We start from the raw sequence: 23,492 nt of genomic DNA on the forward strand, positions 1-23,492 counted from the left end.
TATCCCCTAAAGCCTAAAATTTTATTTTTAATGTTTCATTTATTCCGTTGGCTTCTCCATAGATAAGACTTTCAAAGAGTAGACTGATATTCTCCTTTTCCTGTTAAGGACGGCTGGTAGAATATAATGGACTCCAGAAACCCAACACTACATGTGATACTGTTTGGGGTTGGGCAGGGAGAGTAGACTTGGCAGTTTAATTCCATGGTACTAAAAGGGTGTGTTTTGCAACTTGTTTGTAAACAGAATTGTTGGATGTGGCCATTGTCTGTGTTTGTTTTTTCCAGGTTGAGCTTAATAGGCATGTGGACTTGCTTTCTCATGGTACCAGAACCAAGTGTCATGCAGTAAAATTAATTAGAAGGCACATTTTGGACAAACAAATATATGTTTTAATATAACATATTATTATAGAGCATAATGCATTAATATAAAATTATCTGCCACAATATGTGGTGATACTTTCTAAAGGAGCTTAAATGAATCTGTTGACGTTTTCAAATTAGCTTAAATAAATCAGTGGGACAGAGATTTAGCAGAAGCCATTATCCAAGGTGGCCAATTGAACTTCCATGTTCAGAAGCAGTGTATCTCTATATACCAGTTGTTGTGGCACAAACAACTGGCACTGTATTCCTTTCACATTCAACTTGTGGGTTTCCTGTAGCTTTCTGGCTGAGCACCGTGGGAAAAGATTTGTTTAATTATTTTAATATTTGTAGGCCACAATTTGATCTAATATATGGCAAGGCGATACACAACGGTGGGCTACATCAACCTTTGGATCCAGTAGATCTGTCCTTGTATTTTTACTCAGTGAGGAAAGGCTGTACGTACTTATTCCTTTTTTTTCGGTATGTATGAATGAATGCCTAGGAGAAACTGAAGTGACACAGGCTTACTATTTTGAAGTGAGAAGGATAGCGGATGAGAGCCAGTTCTCAGGAAAAGCTATGAAATAAAGGAAAGCAACATCCAGAATGTGGTGGTTTTGTCTGAACTAGTAGAAATGCCCACTGTGTAGCTGAGTTACAGGACATATGGCCAATGGCAGGAAAGGCTTAATAAATCAAATCAATATAGCAAAAATGTTTTAATTCAGCATATTTTAGGGTTATGAAGAGATTCTGATGGATTTTTTCCTGGCTACCTATTTGGGATGGATACTGCAACATATGGACTAATTTGTTTTAACAGGACACTGCCAGGGTAGATTTACTGGTCCCATGAGCAGTTCCTTTCATCTTGAGTACAGCATAGCCTCAATCTGACACATAGAAATCCCTAGCTCCTGAGTGTAACTCATTCTCTTCAAAGGCCTCTGTAAACGCCAGCCTAGGCCTTGGCATGTTGCCAAAAGAAACCCTCAGGTCCGAGGCAATGCCAGCTGTTAAGAGAGGCAGAGAGAACTGGGAGGGCCCATCTTCATTAGCCCTTCATTATTATTATTATTTTTATACCATTCCACACAATTGCCCTGATTTGAGTCATACCTTCAAATCTTGAGTCTGCTAGCTGCATGAAATAATCTCAGAAGCTCTTGTTAAGAGGTTTTTGTCTTACTAATATGGATGGGTCAGGAAAGGCCGTTCAAGAGAGAGTGGTTTCAGGATTCAGTTTCCTGTGAGGGCCACATTGACTACACAACCTTCTGCAAGTTCGGGGAATGCACAATGGGTGCCAGTACTTGAACTGCTGCACCCTGTAGTTTGGTTCCCCCATTTCTTTCTGCTTCATTTTGCATATTTCAAAGGCAACCAAGTGAAAGGTGGTGGGGAATAATAAATACTGTAGGCATGTTTTCAGTGTATACATGGTACCTATGAGAGGGTAGGGATGCAGGAGGGATCCAGAGGTTTAAGCAAGTTGATAGTGTTGATCGGCCTGGTTCTGTTTACCATGGCTTGTGTAGGAAAAGCCTGTGTGAGATGGGTGGGTGAAAGGCACGGTTAAGGTGGGTGGGTGGGTGTGGGAGCGATGCAGGGTGGCATCAAAGTAAAGGCACATGTTAGTTGATATTTGTAGGACCTAAAATGTCCTAGAGCAGGCATAGGCAAACTCGGCCCTCCAGATGTTTTGGAACTACAACTCCCGTCACCCCTGACCACTGGTCCTGTTAGCTAGGGATGATGGGAGTTGTAGTCCCAAAACATCTGGAGGGCTGAGTTTGCCTACGCCTGACCTAGAGGAAAGTAACCTAGAGAGCCTCTGCAGTGTCATGCTTGAAGTGTTGGACTAGGAAAGGGGAGGCGCAGGTTCACATCTCAACTCAACTATGAGTATCTCAGTCCAACCTACCTCATAGGATTGTAGCAAGAGTAAAATGGGAGAAAGGGGAAAGTATTTGAGCTCCTTGGGAGGAAAGGCAGGGTCTAAATGTCATTAATTAGGATAAGCAGTAAGAACATAAGAAAAGCTCTACTCTGCCAAACAAAGGTGGACTTCCTGCAGTGTATTGGTAGCCATTGAGAGACTCTCCAGTGATCATCATCATCACATAACAGTTGCTGCTTTGAGGGGGTTTTCCCCCTTACAATTGAGCAGTATATGAAATTTTGCGAAATATATATATATTATGGTAGCTAATTCTATAGCTAAGCTCTGTGCTGTGTGTAGAAATGCTTCCCTTTGTCTGTGCTGGCTCTCCTACCAATCAATTTCACTGAATGATCCTATTATGAGTGGGATAAAAACCACTCTGTATCAAGTATTTTTCAACACCATGAACAACATGATAAATCTCCATGTCTCTCGTTTCTTCTCTTCCTCTCCCCTGATTCTTTCTTTCTGACAGCCCCAGATGTTTTAATTTTTTCTCGTAGTGAAGATGCTCTCTGGATCATTGTGGTCACCCTTTTCTGCACCTTTCCCAACTCTAAAATAGCCCTTTTTGAGATGCTGAGAACAGAAATATGTAATATTCCAAGTGTGACTGTACTTTATGTTAGTATAGACCTGAAAATTTTAGACTGATTTTTTTTATTTCCCCAAGAATATATATATATATATATATGGAGGGGGGGGAATAATCATACTACAAAAAGTGTGTTTTCAGTTTTGTAGAATTACTTCCAAAAATAAATTGAACAAATGACATTCTCTAAGACAAAATTTGTTCTCCTTTTCAGCTATAAAAGCTCCAAATACAGTTTAGTCCTGCATACCAAGAGGCTGCCATCTTCTTTATATTCCATTGATGACAATCTTTAAGGTTGTTACAAATCCAAGAACGTTTTCTCAGTCGCACCTGTGTTCTAGGCAAGGAGCACACAAGGACACAGCACTGATAACTGCTCTACAGCTTTGGGATTTTAGCCATTGTAAATTATACATGACACAAGAACATTCATGCTTGGCTTATGGTGGGAAATTTAATATTAGCCTCTTTTTGTTAGTAAGCCATTACATTCTTGTTTTTCTGCAATATGATTTCCTTTGATTCCCCCATTGGTCTTTGCAGTATACCACAGCCACATCAGATCTCTGCATGTTTATTCACAAGCAAGTCCCATTGTGTTTTAATGGGGGCTTACTCCCTAGTAATTTATTTTACAATTGTAGTATAAGAATCCAAACATCTCACTCACAATAGTAAGCTCAGCTTACTATTACATTTATTCAGTAAAACGTGTTCAGCTATTTCAGAATCCCATAATTGTACTAGTGACATCCATGCCATTTACCCAATCCACCAAGTGCTACATAGAGACAAGCTCTATTTAGCATTAATAGATATTACCATTGTGCAGCAGCCAAGGATTAGTGCTTTTAGTCCATTAAAAATGTTCCAGTAAGAACCTTATGAAAAACAAATGTGATGTAATAAAGTTAGAACTATGTTACAGATCAATCTAGGAAAAATGATTCTCTGGCTTAGAAAATAAGTTCCTAATACTAATGAGGAGTCTACATAAAAATTCTTTTTTCAACGTCTAGAGTACAAAACACATGGAAAGGCCAACGATTGCAACATAACTAACTTTGATGTGGTTTAGCACAAAGTTCTCATTTTAATAGCACATAAAATAATTACTGGTAAAGATCAGTATTTTGCTTGTTCACGTAAAATCCATACCTCAACACACACACTATGCTGGTTGACATGTCACAATAAGCCAAGCAATGGTTTAGTGCAGACATACAATGGTAAAGATTGCTCTATGCTCCTCTCCCAATCATCCTCTGCTGCTGTATTCTGAACTGAGCCGTGGTTTGTCTTAGCAGGTCATCAAAACTTGGGTTCATGGTTTGTCTCATACCAGGCAAACCACAATCTGTAACTTAAGCTTTTTTTCTAGGTGTTTACATGTAATTAACAATAAAATGCATGCTTTGGGGTTATTATTGTCATGCAAATTCATAAAGCCATTGAAGCGATGTACACAGCAAAAACTGAAACACAAGTTCTAAAAACAATAAAATCAGTTCAGGAAGCTCCAAAATAATAAGACCATACAAACTCTAAAAGCGTGCGGGGGGGGGGGGGGGAGAGATTCATCAGGTACAAAATTAATGTGCTGCAACCACCCTAGAATAAATTTTTTATCATGTGTTTGTAAATATAGCACATTTTGTGTGACTGCTGTATCTTGGTCTTTAGTGTTGTCTATTTTAGTTTGTGCTGACATTCTCTGACCAAATTACATCTATTTACTTCTTGACATCTCTTTGAAGCGATACTGGCCTTAGTATGAAAATGTTTTTCATATTCATCAGACACAGCACTTGGCGTTAGATCTAATTACAGGCATTCACCCCCACCTCCTCTTTTGTGGAAAATCTCCCTTGGAATATGAAACAAAGGAGGGCAGTTTGGAATGCCCGGCTTGGAAACTTAGAATGCAATGCAAGTGTTTTATCTGTAAATTTACAGTCCATTTTTTTCACGGGTCTCTACTCTCTAACTTCTAACAAAGAAGCTGCTTCCATAAAACTATTGGTGGTCATATGTATTTGTTTTGTTTTCACATTTGTAAATAGAAACAGATATCTAAATGCATTTTATTAGAGAAAAATTTAATTAAAGGGCTGGCATTTGTTTTTGAAGTCACTTAATGAAGCTGAATCCCTATTAGCGTGAGAAATATGATTCTTCAGCTTCATATTGGCCGAAAGCCTATTTTTCTGTGCATTTATACCTCCAAAGATAGAAACTTTGGAAGCCCAGTGAAAAAGTACTTCAAGGGGCAGGCAAATGATGAAGTTCTTCTACAAAAAAGTAAGTTTGGGAGATTTAGTTTGAGGAAGGTGAATGTGATAAAAGTTATTAACAAAATATTCAGGATTAAATATAATTTAATTTTTTTAAAAAAGATGTGCCATTTTCCATGAAAGGATTGCTTCTTATGTCGCCGTATCTCTGAATATAATTGTAGTATCTGCTGTTACATTTTCTAGAGGGATAGAAGCTTGTTAGAATAAATACAAGCAAACGTTAACTTCCAACTGGAATTGGGCTGGAACATATCTGCAATTCACACCTATAATAAAGATTTATGAACGTGATCAGTTTTTCCTGGAAACAGGAGAGAATGTCCCCTTTGCACATTGGTCATTGATCCTGCAGTCATTGTGCAGATCACTGTACCTTTTGTGGGGCGTGGCAGAAAAGTATTCAAAGATATATGTGCTTTAGTGCTTTTCATTAAAAAGAAAAAGAAAAAGCACTTGATGGTGGGACAGAGGTTGCTGCAGAAGGTAACTTTGTATCTGGTTTCTTCTGAAAAGGTTACTTATTTGCTACACCAATCATTTGCTCCCCTTTGCCAAAGTGCAGCAAACAACCATGTTTCAAAAATTGCCAGCCATGGACTGAAAGTATGTTCCTTTTTTGTCATCAGTTGTGTCATAGGTACAGCCAAATCTCGGTTTTCTGATGTCACAGCTGCCGAACGTTTCAGAAATGAATGCTTCCATTTTCGAATGCACTACGGAAGTCAAACAGCTTCCAAGGCGCATTTCTCAATTTCCCCCATTGAACTTGCTGACGTCCCTTTGATCCTCTGTTTTCAAACGTTTCGGAAGTCAAACAGACTTCCATAACGGATTGCGTTTGAGAACCGAGGTTCCACTGTTAGGTGCCTTGATCTTGAAGCAGAGTAAAATGTCAGTTCTGAATTCTGGAGGCATACTTTTGGGGTTCCTCACGCACCTCCCCTTTACAAAATTGTGAAGAATAGATTTGTTGTTCCCCACTCAAAAAAATTGTCCTATTTTTGTTCCAGGAGTAAGGGAAGGATACTCCTAGCTCTCTAAAAATAATACTTTTTGTGGAGGTACAAAGAACCAAGGTTGGGCTGTTACATCACCTATGCCAGCTTTCCCCAGCTTGGTGTGCCCTCAGTTCCCATTAACACCAGTCAGCATGACCAATAGTTGAGGATGGTGGCAGCTGAAGCCTATCAAAACTGGAATTTGATTTCTTTCATTTCATTCGTTTAAAGCTTGTAGAATCGGGGAGGGAGGAGAGTTTCCTGTTCTTTCTCCTTCTCTGCAGCCACCTGCACTCCCAAGGTCTTTCCAGAGAGTTGGAGGAAAGTTCCTGAACTATGTGGAATGGGGTGGAGGAGGGTCGGGGGGGGGATTTCTGAAAATCAGGCACATCACCTCCCCCTGCTCAGATGTCTAAAACACACTCATATATCTACACGCCCAGTATTATTGGTACTTTTTATTTGATAACTGCACTGATAATTGTGAGTATTCTTTGGAGAATTATTGTACTTCTTAAAAAAGAGCATGCTAAATAAATAAATAAATAAATAAATAAATAAATATAAATAAATAATTAAATAAATAATAGAAATGGTTTGAGTTTTGTTTGTTTTTTAGTTGAGCTTCAAGGTTCTGTCTAATCTGCACTTTAACCTATAGGTATAGTGTCAGAATCAAAATGAATTGCTTAAAAAACAACTCTTACATTATGGGAAATAAAATTTGTGGAAAATACAAGTATGCTTAGAACCCATGTATATGCCAGAAATATTATTTTAGTGAGTAGTCCATTTTGGGCAGGTAGCTTAAAAGTTTAATGTCTGAATGTATGTTGTTTTGATGATTATATAAATAAATTACTAAAACTACATTTTTAATTTTTATACATAAAAATATACAAAAAAACCCTTTAGTTTCCCTATATTGGTGACACAGTTTCATGGATAATGAAATATATTTCCTTAATTCTGAAAAGTAATGATAAAAATCAATAGTCTTTCATTTTACAATTTGCTGAAACTAAATTATAAACAGGGCCACAAAAACATTTCTGTTTACCACTCTTTGGTGGGTAAGGTGTTATTTAAATATAGAACATTCATGTACTATTAGTAATCCATTCATTAGATCATAAAGTGAGCTTCATCTTTCCCATGCTACTTTTGTTTTTCTTGTGTTTGGGAGTGAAACAAATGAATTGCTGTTGTGACTCACATTCTGTGCATCACTCCTACACAATACTACTTTCCCCCAACATCATACAAGCATGTTTTCTATGTTGCAAGATCCAGACAGAGTATTTTTAGGAAGCTGTTAGAAATATAATCCTGCTGTCAAGAGCTAATCCCTCATTGAGAGTTCAAGTGGCAGATTACTTCAAGCGTGGTGTTTCATTGTCCGTAAACTGTCATCTGATAACTCACTAGGTAGTTTGGGGAACCTTCTTGTAGGGTCAGAGAGACCGTTCTCCCCACTATAGATTCATTCTGTTTTTTGTTACCTTTGTTTTGGATTTTCCTTATTAGGGCTTCCTGAAATGCAGTTTGAAGCCAGGCACACAGCGGAATTATTCTGTTTCTTTGTCATGCCCAACATTTTAAGGCAAAGAAATGAGCGTGATGACTTAGCACAACTTGTTTCTTTCTCAAGACTTAGTTTAATAAAACCATTTTGTTTCCTGTCTTGGTTCTCGATAGGCAACCTCTGAAAATCCCTTTGAGAAGAGGCGGAAGCCTCCTTTGGCCGAGATGTCACGGCATCACAGCCGGTTTGAAAGAGATTATCGCACAGGATGGGACCGCCGGGAGTGGAGCACCAATGGGAACCATGTGAACAGCAGTAACTGCAACAGCACAGTGAACAGCAATAGCAACAATAGACCAGGGCTTCTGCCTGTGCCAATTGTACCCTCACGTCTGCATGCCCCAGCCACAGTTGCTTGTACCACAGTGAACAGTGATGTGATAACCACCCTTGTGGCCAACTCTTCTGCAGCTGCAACAACCAAAGTAAGAAGGGGATTCTTTGTACTCTATATTGTATTAGCTAAGGAAAACCTCTTGAGAAAATACCACCTTTTCCTTTCACATCAGGTTACCTTCCGATAAGGTCTTTGACAGTGTGCACTGGGATTTTTTTTTTTTTTTTTTGCTTGTTAGTGCCATTGATGCCTTCAAGCTTCCTTATATACCGTAGTTTCTCCGAGTAGTAAGCCCTACTGTGCATTTGTAAACTTATATTGTCTAAACATTGCAAATTTTGATACTTAAAAAAGGGAAACGGTCTTAAGCGTAAGTATAAAATGTTTATCACTACCACCCCTTCCTGTATATATGGCTGTCTTATCTTGTTCTCTTCTTTGGTTGCCTGCTCATACCCTTTATGTTGCAGGATAACTTAAGCAATGAGAATGATTATCTTCTTGGCCTGAATAGGACACAGTAAAGTGTAAATACTAGCTGTTTTACTACTTTGTGATTCCTACTTAAAGCCTATTGTAAAAGCCCAGGTACCACTTGTGAGCACAAGTCATCGACATTTCTCCCCAACAGATACACAAATTCCTATCTTAATATCAATAACCTTTTACAACTTCCTGTTGCTATCAGAGATGCTGTTATCTCCCAGCCTCTCAAGCAGGGGGGGGGGGGGGGCGTCAACCTCAACTCCTGCATTTTATTCTGCACCAAGTTTATTGCCATGTCTCTTGGCTTTATCCTCTTTGACAGCTCATTTTCTCCCTAAAACCCCCAGCCACGTTCTAATTGTGGCTCATGTAAACAGTTTCCACCATTTCCATGTTCAACTATAGGAGGGAAAGGCCATCCTGGCACTCAGTTTGAAATGTCAGTGCCATTAAGCAACAGCTTTCTGCAAGTGTTGTCATATTTTACCAATATATACACTTGAGGCAGTTGAAATGCGGCTTGCAAAGGAAGGGCAAAGTTCCATGAGGAATATGCAACCTGTCTGTTATGGGGATTCCATTTTTAGTTCATTACTTTTAGGCAATTGGGACAATTTCCCCCATAGTTCATAAATGTGCTGCTCGTTGTCACATGTTTCCTGCTTTTGCGGTTGTTGATTGCCATGCAAAAGTAGTCCCAATCTTTTGAGCTATCTCTGCAAACTGTAGCATTTTTGGTTGTCTCTGCAATATTCCATGTCAGTTCTGTGCCTGTGCAGGTATCTGGATAAACTCAGTAGAGGGGTTTGTCCTCTCTGCATATTCTCTGCATATGCTCTAGGAGAGTGGACAAACAGCTTCTCACAGAGTTCTCTTCTGTCTGCTGTGAACCTTCACTGAGAAACTTCCCTGAGCTTTTTTCTTTCTTTCTCTAATGATAGTTCCAGAGCTTTTCTTTATAGATTTGTGTAACATTGTATCACCACTTATGTTGTGTTGTGGGAGTAGCTTGGTGAGGGGATACCCTCCTTGAACTCCTGTGATGCATGTGTAATATTTTAAGTGTATTGGCTGGAGAAGAATGAATGGATGCCTGCGATGGATATGGTCAGTGTCATGTTTTAGCAGCCAGCTTCTAAATATATTTTATTTAGCAAAGTTTATATACCACTTACTTGACAGATTTCTAAGTGGTTTTAAAAGATCAATCAAAGTAAATATTAAAAAGAAGTTAACATCATGTGTTCAACAATTTTAAGAAACAATAAGACAATAAAATATAAATGAGAAAGCCGATTTCTTAATTTTCCTATTTGTTCTGCTACTAAGTTTTCCTGGCTTCCTTGGTTAAAAAGTTTTTAAGCCAAGAGTTGTTGATTTTAATTAGTACACAGTGGCTTATTTGTTCCTTTCTATCTTATAAAAATGGATAAGAAAGTTACTTAAAAAACATATTGGAGAATAAAAGGAAAACCAGCAGGTTTTAGAAGGTTTTTAGCAGTAGAATGGGAATCCATATGTGCCCCTGTTTTTTTTTTTACTTTGTGATCAACAGAATGTTTTCTTAACATTTTTAAAAATAAATCTAAGTGCCAAATGAAACAGATCCAGAAAGGGAGACAATAAAGTTATTCAAAGAAAGCCAGAATCAAGCTTAAATGTTTTTATTGCGTTTCCATACCACATTGGTTCTACCACCCACAGTAAAGAAATAAGTTAATACTGTAGAGAAAACATTTTGGCTGAGGTTTATAATATGGACATCTTTTCTTAAAAATGACCAAAGCATTTTGAAATTATTTCCATTTGTTAACAGCCAAACTGAAGTACTCTTTCAGTAAGCTGGGACATTATGTAGTTGCTGTTTGGATGTGTTTAGTCTGGAGAAGATTAGATGTCAAGATGCAAAGCCAACACAGTGGTTTCATTTGTCTTGACCTCTGCTCCTGGATATTGTACATAGAGTCCATCTGCTGGCTGTTGTTGATCTGTTTTTGCAGCAGATGTTTGAGTCCTTTTTGAGGCTGAACTGTGATAATAAACACTGCCCTTGTTTTCAAAAAGAAGCTAGTGATTTAAACTGTGATTTTTCAGACACACACAAAAAAACACACCCTTTCCATAATAAGCAATCTATGGTAATCTTGGAAGAGCTTTTCACATACAAAAAATTGTCACCACACTATTGTCATTAGCATGCTCACTTGGGAATTAAAATGAAAATATTATGAGAGAAGCAGATTATCACTTGTTCATGTTTTAACATAAAACTTGTGTGACTTCCTGTGTTTACTGACCAAATCTCAGATTGAAAATTGCTTATGTTAAAGGAGGAGGAACTCTGTAAAATATCTGGGCATCTAAGTAGCTCACCACAGGCCAACTGACAGGTGGGTTGAGACCACCCACTTGTAAGTGACCTGATGTCATGCTTCAGAATGAACATGCATGCACTGGAAGTCTGGATTCCCCATAGGGAGGTTTGGGATAGCTGATTTTTATTTTTTATTTTTTTTGGTAGCCATTTTTAGTTTCCTAGTTTTTCCAGCTTTTTACAGATTACAGATTTTTCTCATCTCTCTTACACTGCTTAGTCACCCTAACAATTGATAGGATGAATCTGTCTCTCAGGATGAGATTTATTGTTGTTGCTTCTCCTTATAGAGGCATTGCCTAGTTCTGCATTGAATGTCACCTTACCTATGAAAAACAAATTCACTAAGTATTTTATAAGAACATAAAAATAGTCTTCTGGGTCATGCCAATGGCCCATCTAGTCCAGCATCCTGTTCTCACTGTGGCCAACCAGATACCTGTGGGAAACCAGGAAGCAGAAAATGAGCACAAGAGCACTCTGCCCTCCTGTGGTTTCCTGCAGCTGGTACCGTGTTTCTCCTAAAATAAGACACCGTCTTATATATTTTTTTGCTCAAAAAAACACAGTATGGCTTATTTTCAGGGGATGTCTTATTTTAACCGTGTCGCATCGGTACGCTGCATAGCCACGCCTCCCCAGGCTGTTTTAATGGGAGGTACCACGTCACTATGGCTTATTTTCGGGGTATGGCTTATTTTTGGGGAACGGCTTATATTTCGCAAATGCATAGAAATCCTGCTATGGCTTATTTTATGGCTATGTCTTATTTTAGGAGAAACAGGGTATTTATTTGGAAGCAAGACCTAGCTTTTTTTTTTCTACAGTGGACTGCTAGTGTGTCCTGGAAACTTGGAAGGCAATGCGATTATGGTTTTCATCTCTTCCTAGGGCTGCTTCTTTTCACATGTTTACAGCTATACAGATTGTTCAAACAACATATTTAATTGCTCTATCAAGCAATTGACCTTTCAAATTGAAAACCAGTTACTTTTGGTTGACATGTCTTTTAAATCACTAATAGCCAGTTTGTTGCCCTCCAGGTGTTGTTAGATTACAACTCCCATCATCCTTGACTATTGACTTTGCTGTCTAATGCTGATGGAAGTTGAAGTCAAAAACATCTGGAGGGCACCACATTGACTATCTCTGTCTTAAGCAGCCTATGAATTATTTGTGCCTTGTGTTAGGGAGGTTTGGATTGGATTACAGCAGATAATGCTTTAATTTTTGTGTGTACTTGAAAAGGCTATTTTTTTTAAGCCAGATGAAAACATCTAGAGGTTTGTGCTTGTGCTTGATAAATTAAACTTCCTCTGCACCTCAGGATTTCCTTTTTTGTTTCTTTGTTTCGATTATTAACTCAAAGAACTGATGTTCCAATTAATTTATATATGCTTGTTTTGTTGACTTGCAATGTGTTTATCACCGTTTGAAAGAACCAAGAGGCCTGTCCATGCTCCAGTCCTAGCCCTATTTGAAGATGAAAGCACTTGGTTTCAAGCACCAATTTACATCAGGAAGCACTTAGAAGATCACAAGTGTGACATGTTTAGGTATACAAAGACACTGTTTCCAGTCTTTGGCACTTGGATCAAAAATGCTTTGACTTCAGAAAGGGGAGAGAGCTGTAGTATCCAGCAAGTCAGTCAAAGTGAGTTTTAGCCAAGAGCTATTTACTTTGAATCGTTTACATCTTTTCCACTTTTTCTCCCTGCATGTATCTTCAGGTTTTCTTTTTAAGTATTCTTTAATCTATCTGTTGATTCAAATGAAATTGCCTGCATATAAAAGACACTGCTGTCATCTACATTTGTCTGCTTTCAGAGAAACCAGGCATCTTTCCCCGCCACCCTTCTGCAAGAGAAAAGCGGGAATTCCATTTTTAAAAGCCTCGTCCCCAAGTTCCGTTTTGCAAAGGGAGACGTTAACACATTCTAACATTGCTTTATAACCGAACTTCCAGAATATCAGTTTAATATATTTTTAACAGCACTCTTTATCAAACCAAGTTTCATGGATTTAACTTGCCCACAGGGAATCTTAGCCTGGTTGCCCTGCCTAGCTAACCCCACTCAAATAGTTCAGAACCCCAACTGCCCACACTGATAGTTGGTCCCTCTCCCATTGGGAGTCAAATCCCTATCTGCCACAGGTTCCTGTCTAACCCACAGACAATCCCTGCCTGTGCCCTCTCAGTCTCTGAGAGCCAATTACTACTGTATCTATCTCCACTGACAGATAATCCCTATCTGAGCCCACTGAGATAGTCAGAGAACTCATCTGCCTACCCAGTCAGAAAGCCCTTATATGCCCCTTATACTGTCATCATATAACTTAAATTCCATACTCTCTCTCTCTCTCTCTTTCTTAATTGGTGGCTGTTCTCACCAGCTCTCATTGGTTGCTGGGTCATCAGGAGGCAAACTCAGGGCTTGTTTGTCACAGTGACCTTTAGCATTCAGTGTGAATCTTATATTGACCGTTAATATAGTACAGTTCAAAAAAAGCTGTTGACTGAAATAATGTGAATTATAGGATTGTAGAGCTGGATGGGACCCTATGACCCATGTAGTCCAACCCCCTGCAACATGAGAACCTCTTTTCAGTTGCTTTTGAGTTCTGATAGGTAAATAAAGTTGAAGCCCTATAAACATTTACCTGGAAGCAAATCCCATGAACTCAATGGGAGTTGCTTCTAAGTAGACAAACATAGGATTATACATAGGATTCCAGAAAGGGTTATTTACTTTAAGATGGCAGGAATTGGAACCTAGGCCCTTTCATAAATAAAGCGTGTAACACCCCACTTATGACTGTACACCAGACTTATTGCAGTCCCAAATCAGGCTCTGTATGGACAATAGTATAATACGTAGTAGGAGAGATTGATTTAAATCAGTGAGTGAGATTCAGTTTCTCTTCGTGGAATTAATATATCTCCCAAACAAGCATGGATACAACCTGGCTGCTATGATTTAATGGTTCATCTGCAGCTAGGGAGAACCTTTATATAGTCTAGCAAGAAAATCCAAGAGGTCATGTAACTTACATCAGCCTTCCCTAAACTCATGACCATCAGATGATGTTGCTGGCTATGGCTGATGGGACTTGAAGTCCAAAACATCTGGAGGGAACCAGGTTGAGGAAGGCTTGTTGACATGCACTTTGCTAGTCTGTACATATGGTGGAATTCTTGCCCACCCCTCCCATTTAAATTCTTTTATTCCTTGATTCAAGTCAATGCCAATTGCCCATTCCTGGACCAGAGTTTAACTGAAGGATGCCCTTAAATAACAAAGTTTTAAAGTAAAGGGTAAATTAACGATTTTAAACTATTATAATCTGGCAATCACTCTTATGTAGGCCACTTGCTGTGAATCATTTACTGCTATAACACATCCTTCAAAAATAGGGTGAGGTTTTTTTAAAAAAAAAAAGCAGAGAGAGAGAGAGAGAGAGAGCGCAATCCACAGTAAATGGAATTGGGACTGAAATATGAATCATGAATCACTACTTTTTTACTTCCCCAACCCACCCCCACTCCCTTCCTATATACATATCTTTTTACCCATTTGTCTGTCAGTGCTAATCTTGATGCTATCTTGAGAGTACGTAGGCATGAATTGAACCACTGAAGTTTTGTATTACAGCATGTTGGCACACACTGAAATTGAACTGAACATGTAAGTCAGGGAGGTAGAGAAGGTAGCTTAGGATCCATTGGTAGACAATCCTCTAGGAGTTTGCAGTAGATGACGGAGTTTCTGTCTTTAACAACAGCAAGTTGTTTTAAAACAAAAAAACAAAAAACACAACACTCTATCACAGCAGTTCTTGTGCAAACTACCAGCTTTGGTTTTCCTTGTCTGTAAAACAATTTTGCTGCATTTTAACAGATCCTTGTGCGAATTTTAGTGTTCCCTTTTAAACCCTGCCCTCTAGCAACTCAGTTGTGGATTTGTTTATCCACATCAAGAGTCCAATAAATAATCGTCGTGAGTGGATCTTGTGGTTTTAGGGTGTTGCTTTTAAAAAAAATCCCACAGTGTAAGGGGTATTCTTATTTCAGCTTATGCTGCTTTTATACTGTTGGCTGGAGAACGGATTGGTTGGGCATCGTGATTACTGTTGCATCAGAAAAAAGTCATGAGGGTAATTTTCTCTTTAAATGTAACCTAATACTTGGGAATAGCCTTCCTGTTGCAGCATCTCATCAGTAGCCTTCATGGAACTTCACATCCTACATAGTTTCATGTTTTGCAATTGAAGAGTTAAAACAGTCTGTGGGTCACTATAGATTTTGGATCCAGGGAATGGAATCCGTGGCACTGGAAATGAAGGAGCAAGTTGGCTATCAAATGAATGGTGACACATCCCTAACATGAAAGAGCGTGTTATCTGCTAAGTGTTGAAGCGGAACTGTCTCTCACTACCCACACAATTGATTTTTCACTTAGCGGATTGTCTATTCACTGTCTCTTCTGCTATAGCTTTGAATTAAAAAAAAAAAAAGCAAGTCCTTTTCCTGCCATTGCTAGGTCCCTTAAACCTTACTATAGATAATATATATTTCTTCAAAAGTACAATTTTCCCTACTCTACCATTTATGTGCACTTCTGGTGGAAACTATATCTAACTTGCATCTTTTGGACATGGTTTGTTGTTGTTGTTGTTGTTGTTGTTGTTGTATTTTTGCACTCAAGTTCCTCAAAGCATCTTACCCAGTAAATGTGCATTTGCTAAACTGCCATCATTTTTGTGAGTAGGTAGATTCAAAGTGCATTGCTGGAGCCCTTTGTAGTGTTGAAAGAAAGCATGTACATGCACCGATGCTTATTTATCCTTAAGAGTTCTGTGCCCATCTGTTCCACTTTATGAACAGGATAAACTATAGCTACCAACAAACACTTGCATGTACACGAAAGCTCACACCAAGAACAAACTTAGTTGGTCTCTAAGGTGCTACTGGAAGGATTTTGTTGTTGTTGTTGTTTATCCTTTTCTGTGATGAATCAGTCCTTTTTCGTGCATTGTGAAAGTGAGCTTGCATGCACTATCCCTGGCAGATAGGATTTTCCTTCACCATCCATCCTCTTAATTGGTAGCTTTATCAAATCTATGTTATGTATTTTATGTAACTGTTTTAATTTCAGGTTGTCATGACCTATGACAACCAGCCAAAAGAACTAAACACTGGCTCTGCTTCTACTGTAGTGGCCAGTTGCTAACTCCATTCTCATCACCATATGTTATGGAGTGCACACTTTTCCTTGAGTGAATATCAATTGTCATTCAAGAAGATGCTGTTGTTCTCAGGTCCTTATTGCAGGCTTCCCATAGGCGTCTGGTTACCCGCTGTGTTGTCCGGATCCTGCAGGGCTTTTCCTGTGTTCTTACCCAAGCATTCTCTATTGTTTCTTGTTGTGCCCGACGCAGAAAGCTTTGGCAGTTGCTACATAAGAATCTGCATGATTTCTCCTAATTTACCACCACCATCACCTTCCATAATTAAGCCTCCCGAGTCCCATTAGCATCAGGAGGTTGTTAAAACAGGAGGGCTCCTGCTGCTGCTAGCATTTTTACAGCTGACTTCTTGCTGGGAGAAGTTTGCTTAATCCTAGAAGAAGAAGTTGGAAGGAAGAGGATTTGGGAATACTGGGGCTGGCAGCATAGCAGGCCCCAAAGGGAACACTAAACTTTCAATTCTTAAACTTTTCAAGTCCTGCTGGCATGAAGCTGGTAATGAAATTACTATGTCAGTAGCTCACTGAAGAAGCTGCTAGAGCAGGGTTTCCCAAACTTGGGTCTCCAGCTGTTTTTATACTACAACTCCCACCATCCCTAGCTGGCAGGACCAGTGGTCAGTGATGATAGGAATTATAGTCCAAAACCATCTGGAGACCCAAGTTTGGGAAACCCTGTGGTAGAGCCAGGCAGAAGGATTTCCTTAAGTCAAAATCAATGGGTTCATTCACCAGCTGTCATCCACAAAGTTATAACTGCAACAGGTGCTTCATAGTCTGTCTGTAGAGGTTGGCTGTCCTTCATTGTTGAGGCCATCCAGGTTCTTGAAATGGTCTCTGCCAGGATCCTCTCCTATGCTATGCTCAGGAGAGGAGAGGATTCAGTTCCTTGCTTTGTGCTAAGCTTAGAGAGAAATATCTCAGCTGGGTGAAAAGTGACATACTGGCCCTGTCCTTTCTCTGCATCACCATGAATACACAGCCCTGTTGATAAAGGTGCAACACTGGCCTGGATCCTTACAAGAGATGTTTGCTGCAGAGCTGCTGCTAAATGTAGCGCAAATGTACTCCCAAACTGCTGCCTCCATGGATTAGCAGATCCCTGTGCTGAAGGCTCCTTTGGTCAAGAGTAGGCTTTGGTGCCCAAGGAGAACTTGCTACCTCTTTTTATATGGGAGACTCAAGTGTAATAATCCCTGAGCCAACTGGAAAAGTACTGGCTGCTCAGCCACCTCTTCTCCCAAAAATGTTTCTGCATGTGAGGTTATGTAGTGGAGCCAATGGCAACCCTAAAATACAGAAATACCAGCAAAATCTAGCATGCCAGTTTTTCCAGAGCAATCCTGGTTTTCCTGGTCCTGCCTGGTCTCTTGGCCTTTTTTCTAGCTCCAGAATATCATCGCCTTCAATTGTCACCAGGAGATGCTGCTCTTTTTGGTGTCTGTGGGGCATTGAGTCACAGATGTAAAATAAAATAGTCTATATTGTGCTGGTGATGGTGATTCAGCATAATGCTTGGAAAACATCCTGTGTTGTTGTTCTTACCTTGAGATTATTGTGCTGTAAGTCAGCATGTTCACTCTATGCCAAAAAGCTTCACCAAGGAGCCCTGTAAGGTAAAGGTAAAGGGTAAAGGGACCCCTGACCATTAGGTCCAGTTGCGGATGACTCTGGGGTTGCGGCACTCATCTCGCTTTATTGGCTGAGGGAGCCGGCGTACAGCTTCCAGGTCATGTGGCCATCATGACTAAGCTGCTTCTGGCGAACCAGAGCAGCGTACGGAAACGCCATTTACCTTCCCGCCGGAGCGTTACCTATTTATCTACTTGCACTTTGCCATGTTTTCAAACTGCTAGGTTGGCAGGAGCTGGGACCAAGCAACGGGAGCTCACCTACAGGAGCCCTGTAGTAGCTTCTATTTCTACAACACAAACATTTGGTTCACTGAGTTTATGTGTAGTATTTGACTTCCTAAAATGGTTAACATGTGATTTTTCATTTGTAGCTGCTTTTCAAAGGTGCTTTCTTCTTTGTCTCCACTGTCTTTGTCGCCTTGGCTTAAGTTGCATCATTTTTACTTAAAAGTTTCTGCTTAGTAAGCATTCAGCAAGCATGTTGAGTAGCTCTGATAATTAGGTAATTTGAATTCAGGCATGGATGTTGGATAATGCATCCTGGGATGGTAGCTGGCTTGCTGTAAGGTGATGCATTCAGCCTTTAGTTGAGAGTGTAATGGGCTTTATATCATTGTTGCTTGCCTGCCTCCCAACTGCTTTGAGTGCAAAAGCATGTGTGTGCTCTGTTCACCCTCTCTCTTCTCAAGAGAAGCAGCAGATGTTGACAGTGAACATAGTGGAGTGGGAATGGGTAAAATAATGAACTGAAGTGGAAGCTTAATGGAATTATTAATGGGATTTGTGTTCATATAATGAGCAAGAACCAGTTCTATTAATATGAGTTTTACGTGTGTAAACCTGTGCCAAAGATTTATAAAATTCTCGTCCTTCTTCAGCAAGACATTTGTACTGTACAGCGTGTAAGCAGAGTTGTAATTCTTTGAAGATTCCTCTTTCTACCACTCTGAAATTCCTTTCCAGTGTATAAATCAGAACGAAACCATTTTAAAAGAGCTGCAAAGAAAAATGTGAATGATATTTAAATGCAGAAAAGTACCTTCAAGTATCCTCTGAAAGGAACAAAAAGAAAATTCCATTTTTGATTAAGCAGTAAAGAACTGCATAGCCAGGGCTGACCCTGCTGTGTAGGAGGCTGAAGCAACCTGCTTCAAGGGGTGCCATGAGGATGCAATACCTGAAGGCAGGAATTGGTATCTCAGTGGTGCAGGAAGGCTTTTTAAAGGACTGGCCGTAGTGGAAGTAGGAAAAGCATCAAGAGTACTTGGTGGTTGGGGAGGGGGAAGAGATTTTGTTTATATATTTGGAGTACAGGCAACCCCCAATTTGTGCAGGGGTTGCTTTCTGGGTCATTGCGCGTTTGCGTGAAATCGCGTACAATTGAAACACCTCGCTTTGCTCCTCTCCACGTTTCCGGGTCCCTTCTGGGTTTGCTGTGTGTGCGCAATCGCGCACGTATCGGTCGTGCTTAAAATGTGGGCTGCCTGCACTGTAGAGAATAAAGCATCCTGTGCAAATACTACACAGAAGTACGAGAGAGAGAGAGAGAGAGAGAGAGAGAGAGTTGAGAATGAAATTTTCAACAGCTAGTTTTTAAATCTGTGAGTAAAATGGTGGTCAGTTCCTATGCACGTGTTATTTAATCTTCTTGAATTGTGTTTCCCCCCCAGTGAATACATAATATGAAACTGATGCTTATTTTCTGTGTTTGTTCAGCCTGTGTTACTTCTTCCATGACAGCACACAAATAGAGCATGTGCTTTGTGCCAAGTCTTCATTGTGACTAATTTTTTTTAAGTTGGCATGCATTAATTCTACTGGGGTCAACAAAACACTCCGCTTGTTAACAGTATGGACTTAATTGCTTCGTTGAATAGGAATCAGCAAGAGTGTTTCATGCACCACCATGAGGCTGAGTTGGTAAATACTGTTGCTGACTGGCATCGTTGTCTTCTGCACAATCAGACATACATAGGGTCAAGGTCAAATGTACAGCGTTGAACATAAAGTCTGATTTTTATGATGGATGTCGGTGCTTTCTATTTCAGAAATGTACTGATTTCGGTGTTTTATTGTGGACTCATGCTCAGCCTGGGGTGAATGATATTGAATAAAATATATTGTTCCTATAACTCATATTAATGGGAATTCAATAATAGCAACCTGTCATCTGTTGAGATTAGAAATGAGTGCAAATGTTGTGTTGTAAAAGCATTAAAAAGACATTACAAATTAGGTTCTGCCACAATGCTACATTGTGTTCCTTATAAAAAATTTATACTAAAGCTGGGCCTCGAAGTCTCTTGGATTGTCCATTTGTAGAGACCCAGTAGTTACCTTCTGGAGCTGACTGTGCTCCATTGATCTGATTTATGGAACTCATAAATGCTGTGGCCTTCTAATTTAATAAACTTTATTCAGTCTATGTTTAAAACGGTGTACTTTCAGAAAGCACTTCCTTCTAACTGAAATGAAATACTGTGGTGTTTAAGCATTACACTGTAGTATTATGTTTATAATTTCCTCATGAAAACGTATTGTGTGGCATTATAATGAATGCCCATATTTCATTTGAGTGTTTTGATTTAACAATTATCGGTTAGCTTCTTAAACCTTATTTGACTTAATTTTGTTTCATTTCTTGTTCTGTTTCCTTTTGAAGAGCTAAGGGTGGGTGGCATCAATTTAAGACTACAAACCACCACAATTATTTGGTAAAATCAGGGCTTTTTTCCGGCACCTCTCAGGTGAGCGCCATTGTCATTCGAAGAGAATGAGGAAGGTTTTCATCTTGGGCTCCAGAACCTCTTTTTCTAGAAAAATAGCACTGGGTAAAACCAACCAATTCCCATTTCTAAATTAAAAATGGATTATAAACATATATTAGGTTGGATCTAAAAGTGACCTTTCTTGTGTTTCTTCTGCTTGTGGAAGGAGTCTTCTGTGCCACACAAGGAATGAAATGAAAACCAAAAAGCTTAGTTTGCTTGAGGACAGCTTCTTAGTGAAGCAGAAACTTTAGCACTGCTTACAGTGTGAGCTCTCACACAAGTATTTGCAGAACAGCCACTATAGTGCAGTGGTTATTGTGTTGGGCAAGAAAGGTCTAGGCAACAAATGTGAAATCCCCACTGAGATATGGTTCATCAGTTGACATTTGTTGTCGTGAGAATGAAGAAGAGGAGGAGGAGGAAGAGGAGGCTCCTTGGAGGAAAAGTGGGATATAAATGGAACAAAATAAGCAGTTTTATTTTTTATAGAAAAAGAAGTGGCGGAACTCACCATATTATATTTATAATATGAACTGTTCTGAATACTGTGTTATAATTGTTGTAACCCACTCTGGGACTTTAAGGCAAAGGGTGCGTAATAAATTGTAACAATGATAATATAGTTGTGCACCTTCTTCACTTCTAACAACCACCCACTCTTGGACCATTTGAACAAATTCCCCATCCATACTGGATATTTCCTTCTCTTAAACAAATAGTAACAAATCTCAGATTTCTCTTCATTTTCAGAACCTGTGCACTTAAATCAGCTAATGTTTCAATCTTTTTCCTTACATTTTTAATGTTTTTCCCATCCTTGCTTTCTTTAAAAAAATAGTGCCTTTTATTCCAAAACCTTTAAATTTTTTGCAAAAATAACATTGAGCTTCTTATTTCTTGCATATCTCGAATTGATTCTGTAAGCTTGTTCAATACCTTGCTGTTTTAAATGTGCCACACATATATTACTATCAAGAGAATATGCACTTTTGATTTAAAAAAAGCCTGCCTAGTGTGTAACCCCATAACCTTGGAACTGCAGCAAGAATATAGGGGGAAAACATTGAAGATGTAATACCGTATTCACAATTCATCCCAGTAAAATAGGCAAGCTGGTACGCTCTCCTCATGCTGAATCCTGAAACATTTACCAAGAGTAACTCAACATAAGGTGAATAAGAATAATAAAGCCCTGAGATTATGAAAAATAATAATGTTATATGCCAGATAGGTTTTGTCAGAAATAACTATATCTTCTCTGTGACTAATGTCTGTGGTTAATGGTGCTTCTGCTACAACATGGGATACTGGGCATGTACTGATGGACTCAAGAGACCCCTGTGAGCCTAAGTATGTGACCAGAAAAGATGGACCACCATCCATAATGTGTGTGTGACCCACTCTCTTGGTCACAGCACCTTTAAGCCTTGCCTTGCCATAAGACTGTTCATCTGTATCTTTTACTGATTTCAAACAATCACTATGATGGAATAGGATGTAGTCACATTGCTGAACCGGAGCAGGTTTGGTCCTCTTACCCTGCCTCAGGATTCCATGAGAGGGGAAAATAGCGCTATAAATGAGCTAAATAAATAAATTGTGGACAGGGGGATTTGAAAGATCTAAAATTCATTATCAAAGTCTTGGAGTACATTGTCAATAAAAAAAAAGAAAGCTTATTCATAAACTATAATTTTCTGTACTGCACTTCATCAATCCAGTTACGCATACCTCCCAACACTTAAATAAAAATGTTCCCAGTTTGCAGTTTATGGGCAGTAAGGTTCTGCTTCATAGTTTTATCTAGTAGACCATGGAGAGCAGATGCATTTCGATACAGAAGGACAACAGGAAATAGCCCCTCTGATTAATATTGTGTTCGCCTGGATATTCCTGGCAAAGATTTGACACAAAATCTGTACTTTACACTGATGTGATATGGATTTCCCCACCATTCTCTCTTCCATGCATCAGTGTACTGTGAGTTATCGTTGAAAAAGTAACTGCATGATCCTTAGTCAAGTGACAGATTTAATTCAGTTGTTATCAAGATGAAGAAATGAATGTGACATTGGCTGTAATAATTATGTTCAGTTGAAAGAAATTTAGAGGAGAGAAACCCTTAGTCTCTTAAACTGAAACTGCAGATAAGGGAAAGCCTGGCAGTTGTATACTATATCATTCTTCCAGTTTGTGCTTTTATTGCTCCTGACAGTCTTGAAAGGTGTTAAGGTGTACCATAGTCCAGGATTTTGCATTGTGTTGGCTGGAAATCTGAATAAGAGGAATAACTCATCCACTGTGTCACTGGGGATGGAATGTAGCGAGAGGAAGGTAGTCATTATAGATTTGAAGGTTGTAGTGAAAAACAGTGACTTGGTTGAGGGAGACAGCCCCGGGTTTGTTGCTCACCATCATATTTTGGCCACTGCGTAAGTGGGCCGCTATGGGATATTTTGTGATTTTGCTGTCTCACATTGTTTTGATGATTGATTTATTGTGTTAATGTGCTGTTTACTGTTTTGGGGGCATTGAAATGAGAAAAAAAGATATGTAAAAAATACTAAGGTCATGCCATCCTCCCCCACCTATCCCACACACCAGAACTCTGTGAAGGGTGATGAGATTGAGTTAGAAATCAGGGAGGCAGCCAAGAGAAAATTCACTGCTGTAATGGGTGATATCAGCTATTGGGTAAGTGCACAGTGTGATTAACGAACAATGTTCAAGGAAGCTGTAGAAGCAAGGATAGTTTCCACAATAAAGCTTAGGAAGTGAAACTCTTCCCAAAATGAGAACGAAAAAAGGAGCCTAGCTTTTCAGAAAACTAATGTGAGTTGATAAAGA

At 39.3% G+C, this 23,492-nt stretch overlaps 1 protein-coding gene across 1 annotated transcript in view; it reads left to right on the forward strand.

Annotated features, from left to right (window-relative positions):
* Positions 1-23,492, forward strand: part of KLHL29 (kelch like family member 29) — a 338,599-nt gene that overhangs the window by 68,510 nt on the left and 246,597 nt on the right. Inside the window, exon 2 of the mRNA XM_033142957.1 lies at positions 7,911-8,222. Coding sequence (XP_032998848.1) covers positions 7,962-8,222 — 261 coding nt within the window. The 5' untranslated portion in view covers positions 7,911-7,961. The remainder of the gene's footprint in view (positions 1-7,910; positions 8,223-23,492) is intronic.

This window comes from Lacerta agilis, chromosome 3 (genome assembly GCF_009819535.1).
Source record: "Lacerta agilis isolate rLacAgi1 chromosome 3, rLacAgi1.pri, whole genome shotgun sequence".
Lineage (NCBI taxonomy): Eukaryota > Metazoa > Chordata > Lepidosauria > Squamata > Lacertidae > Lacerta > Lacerta agilis.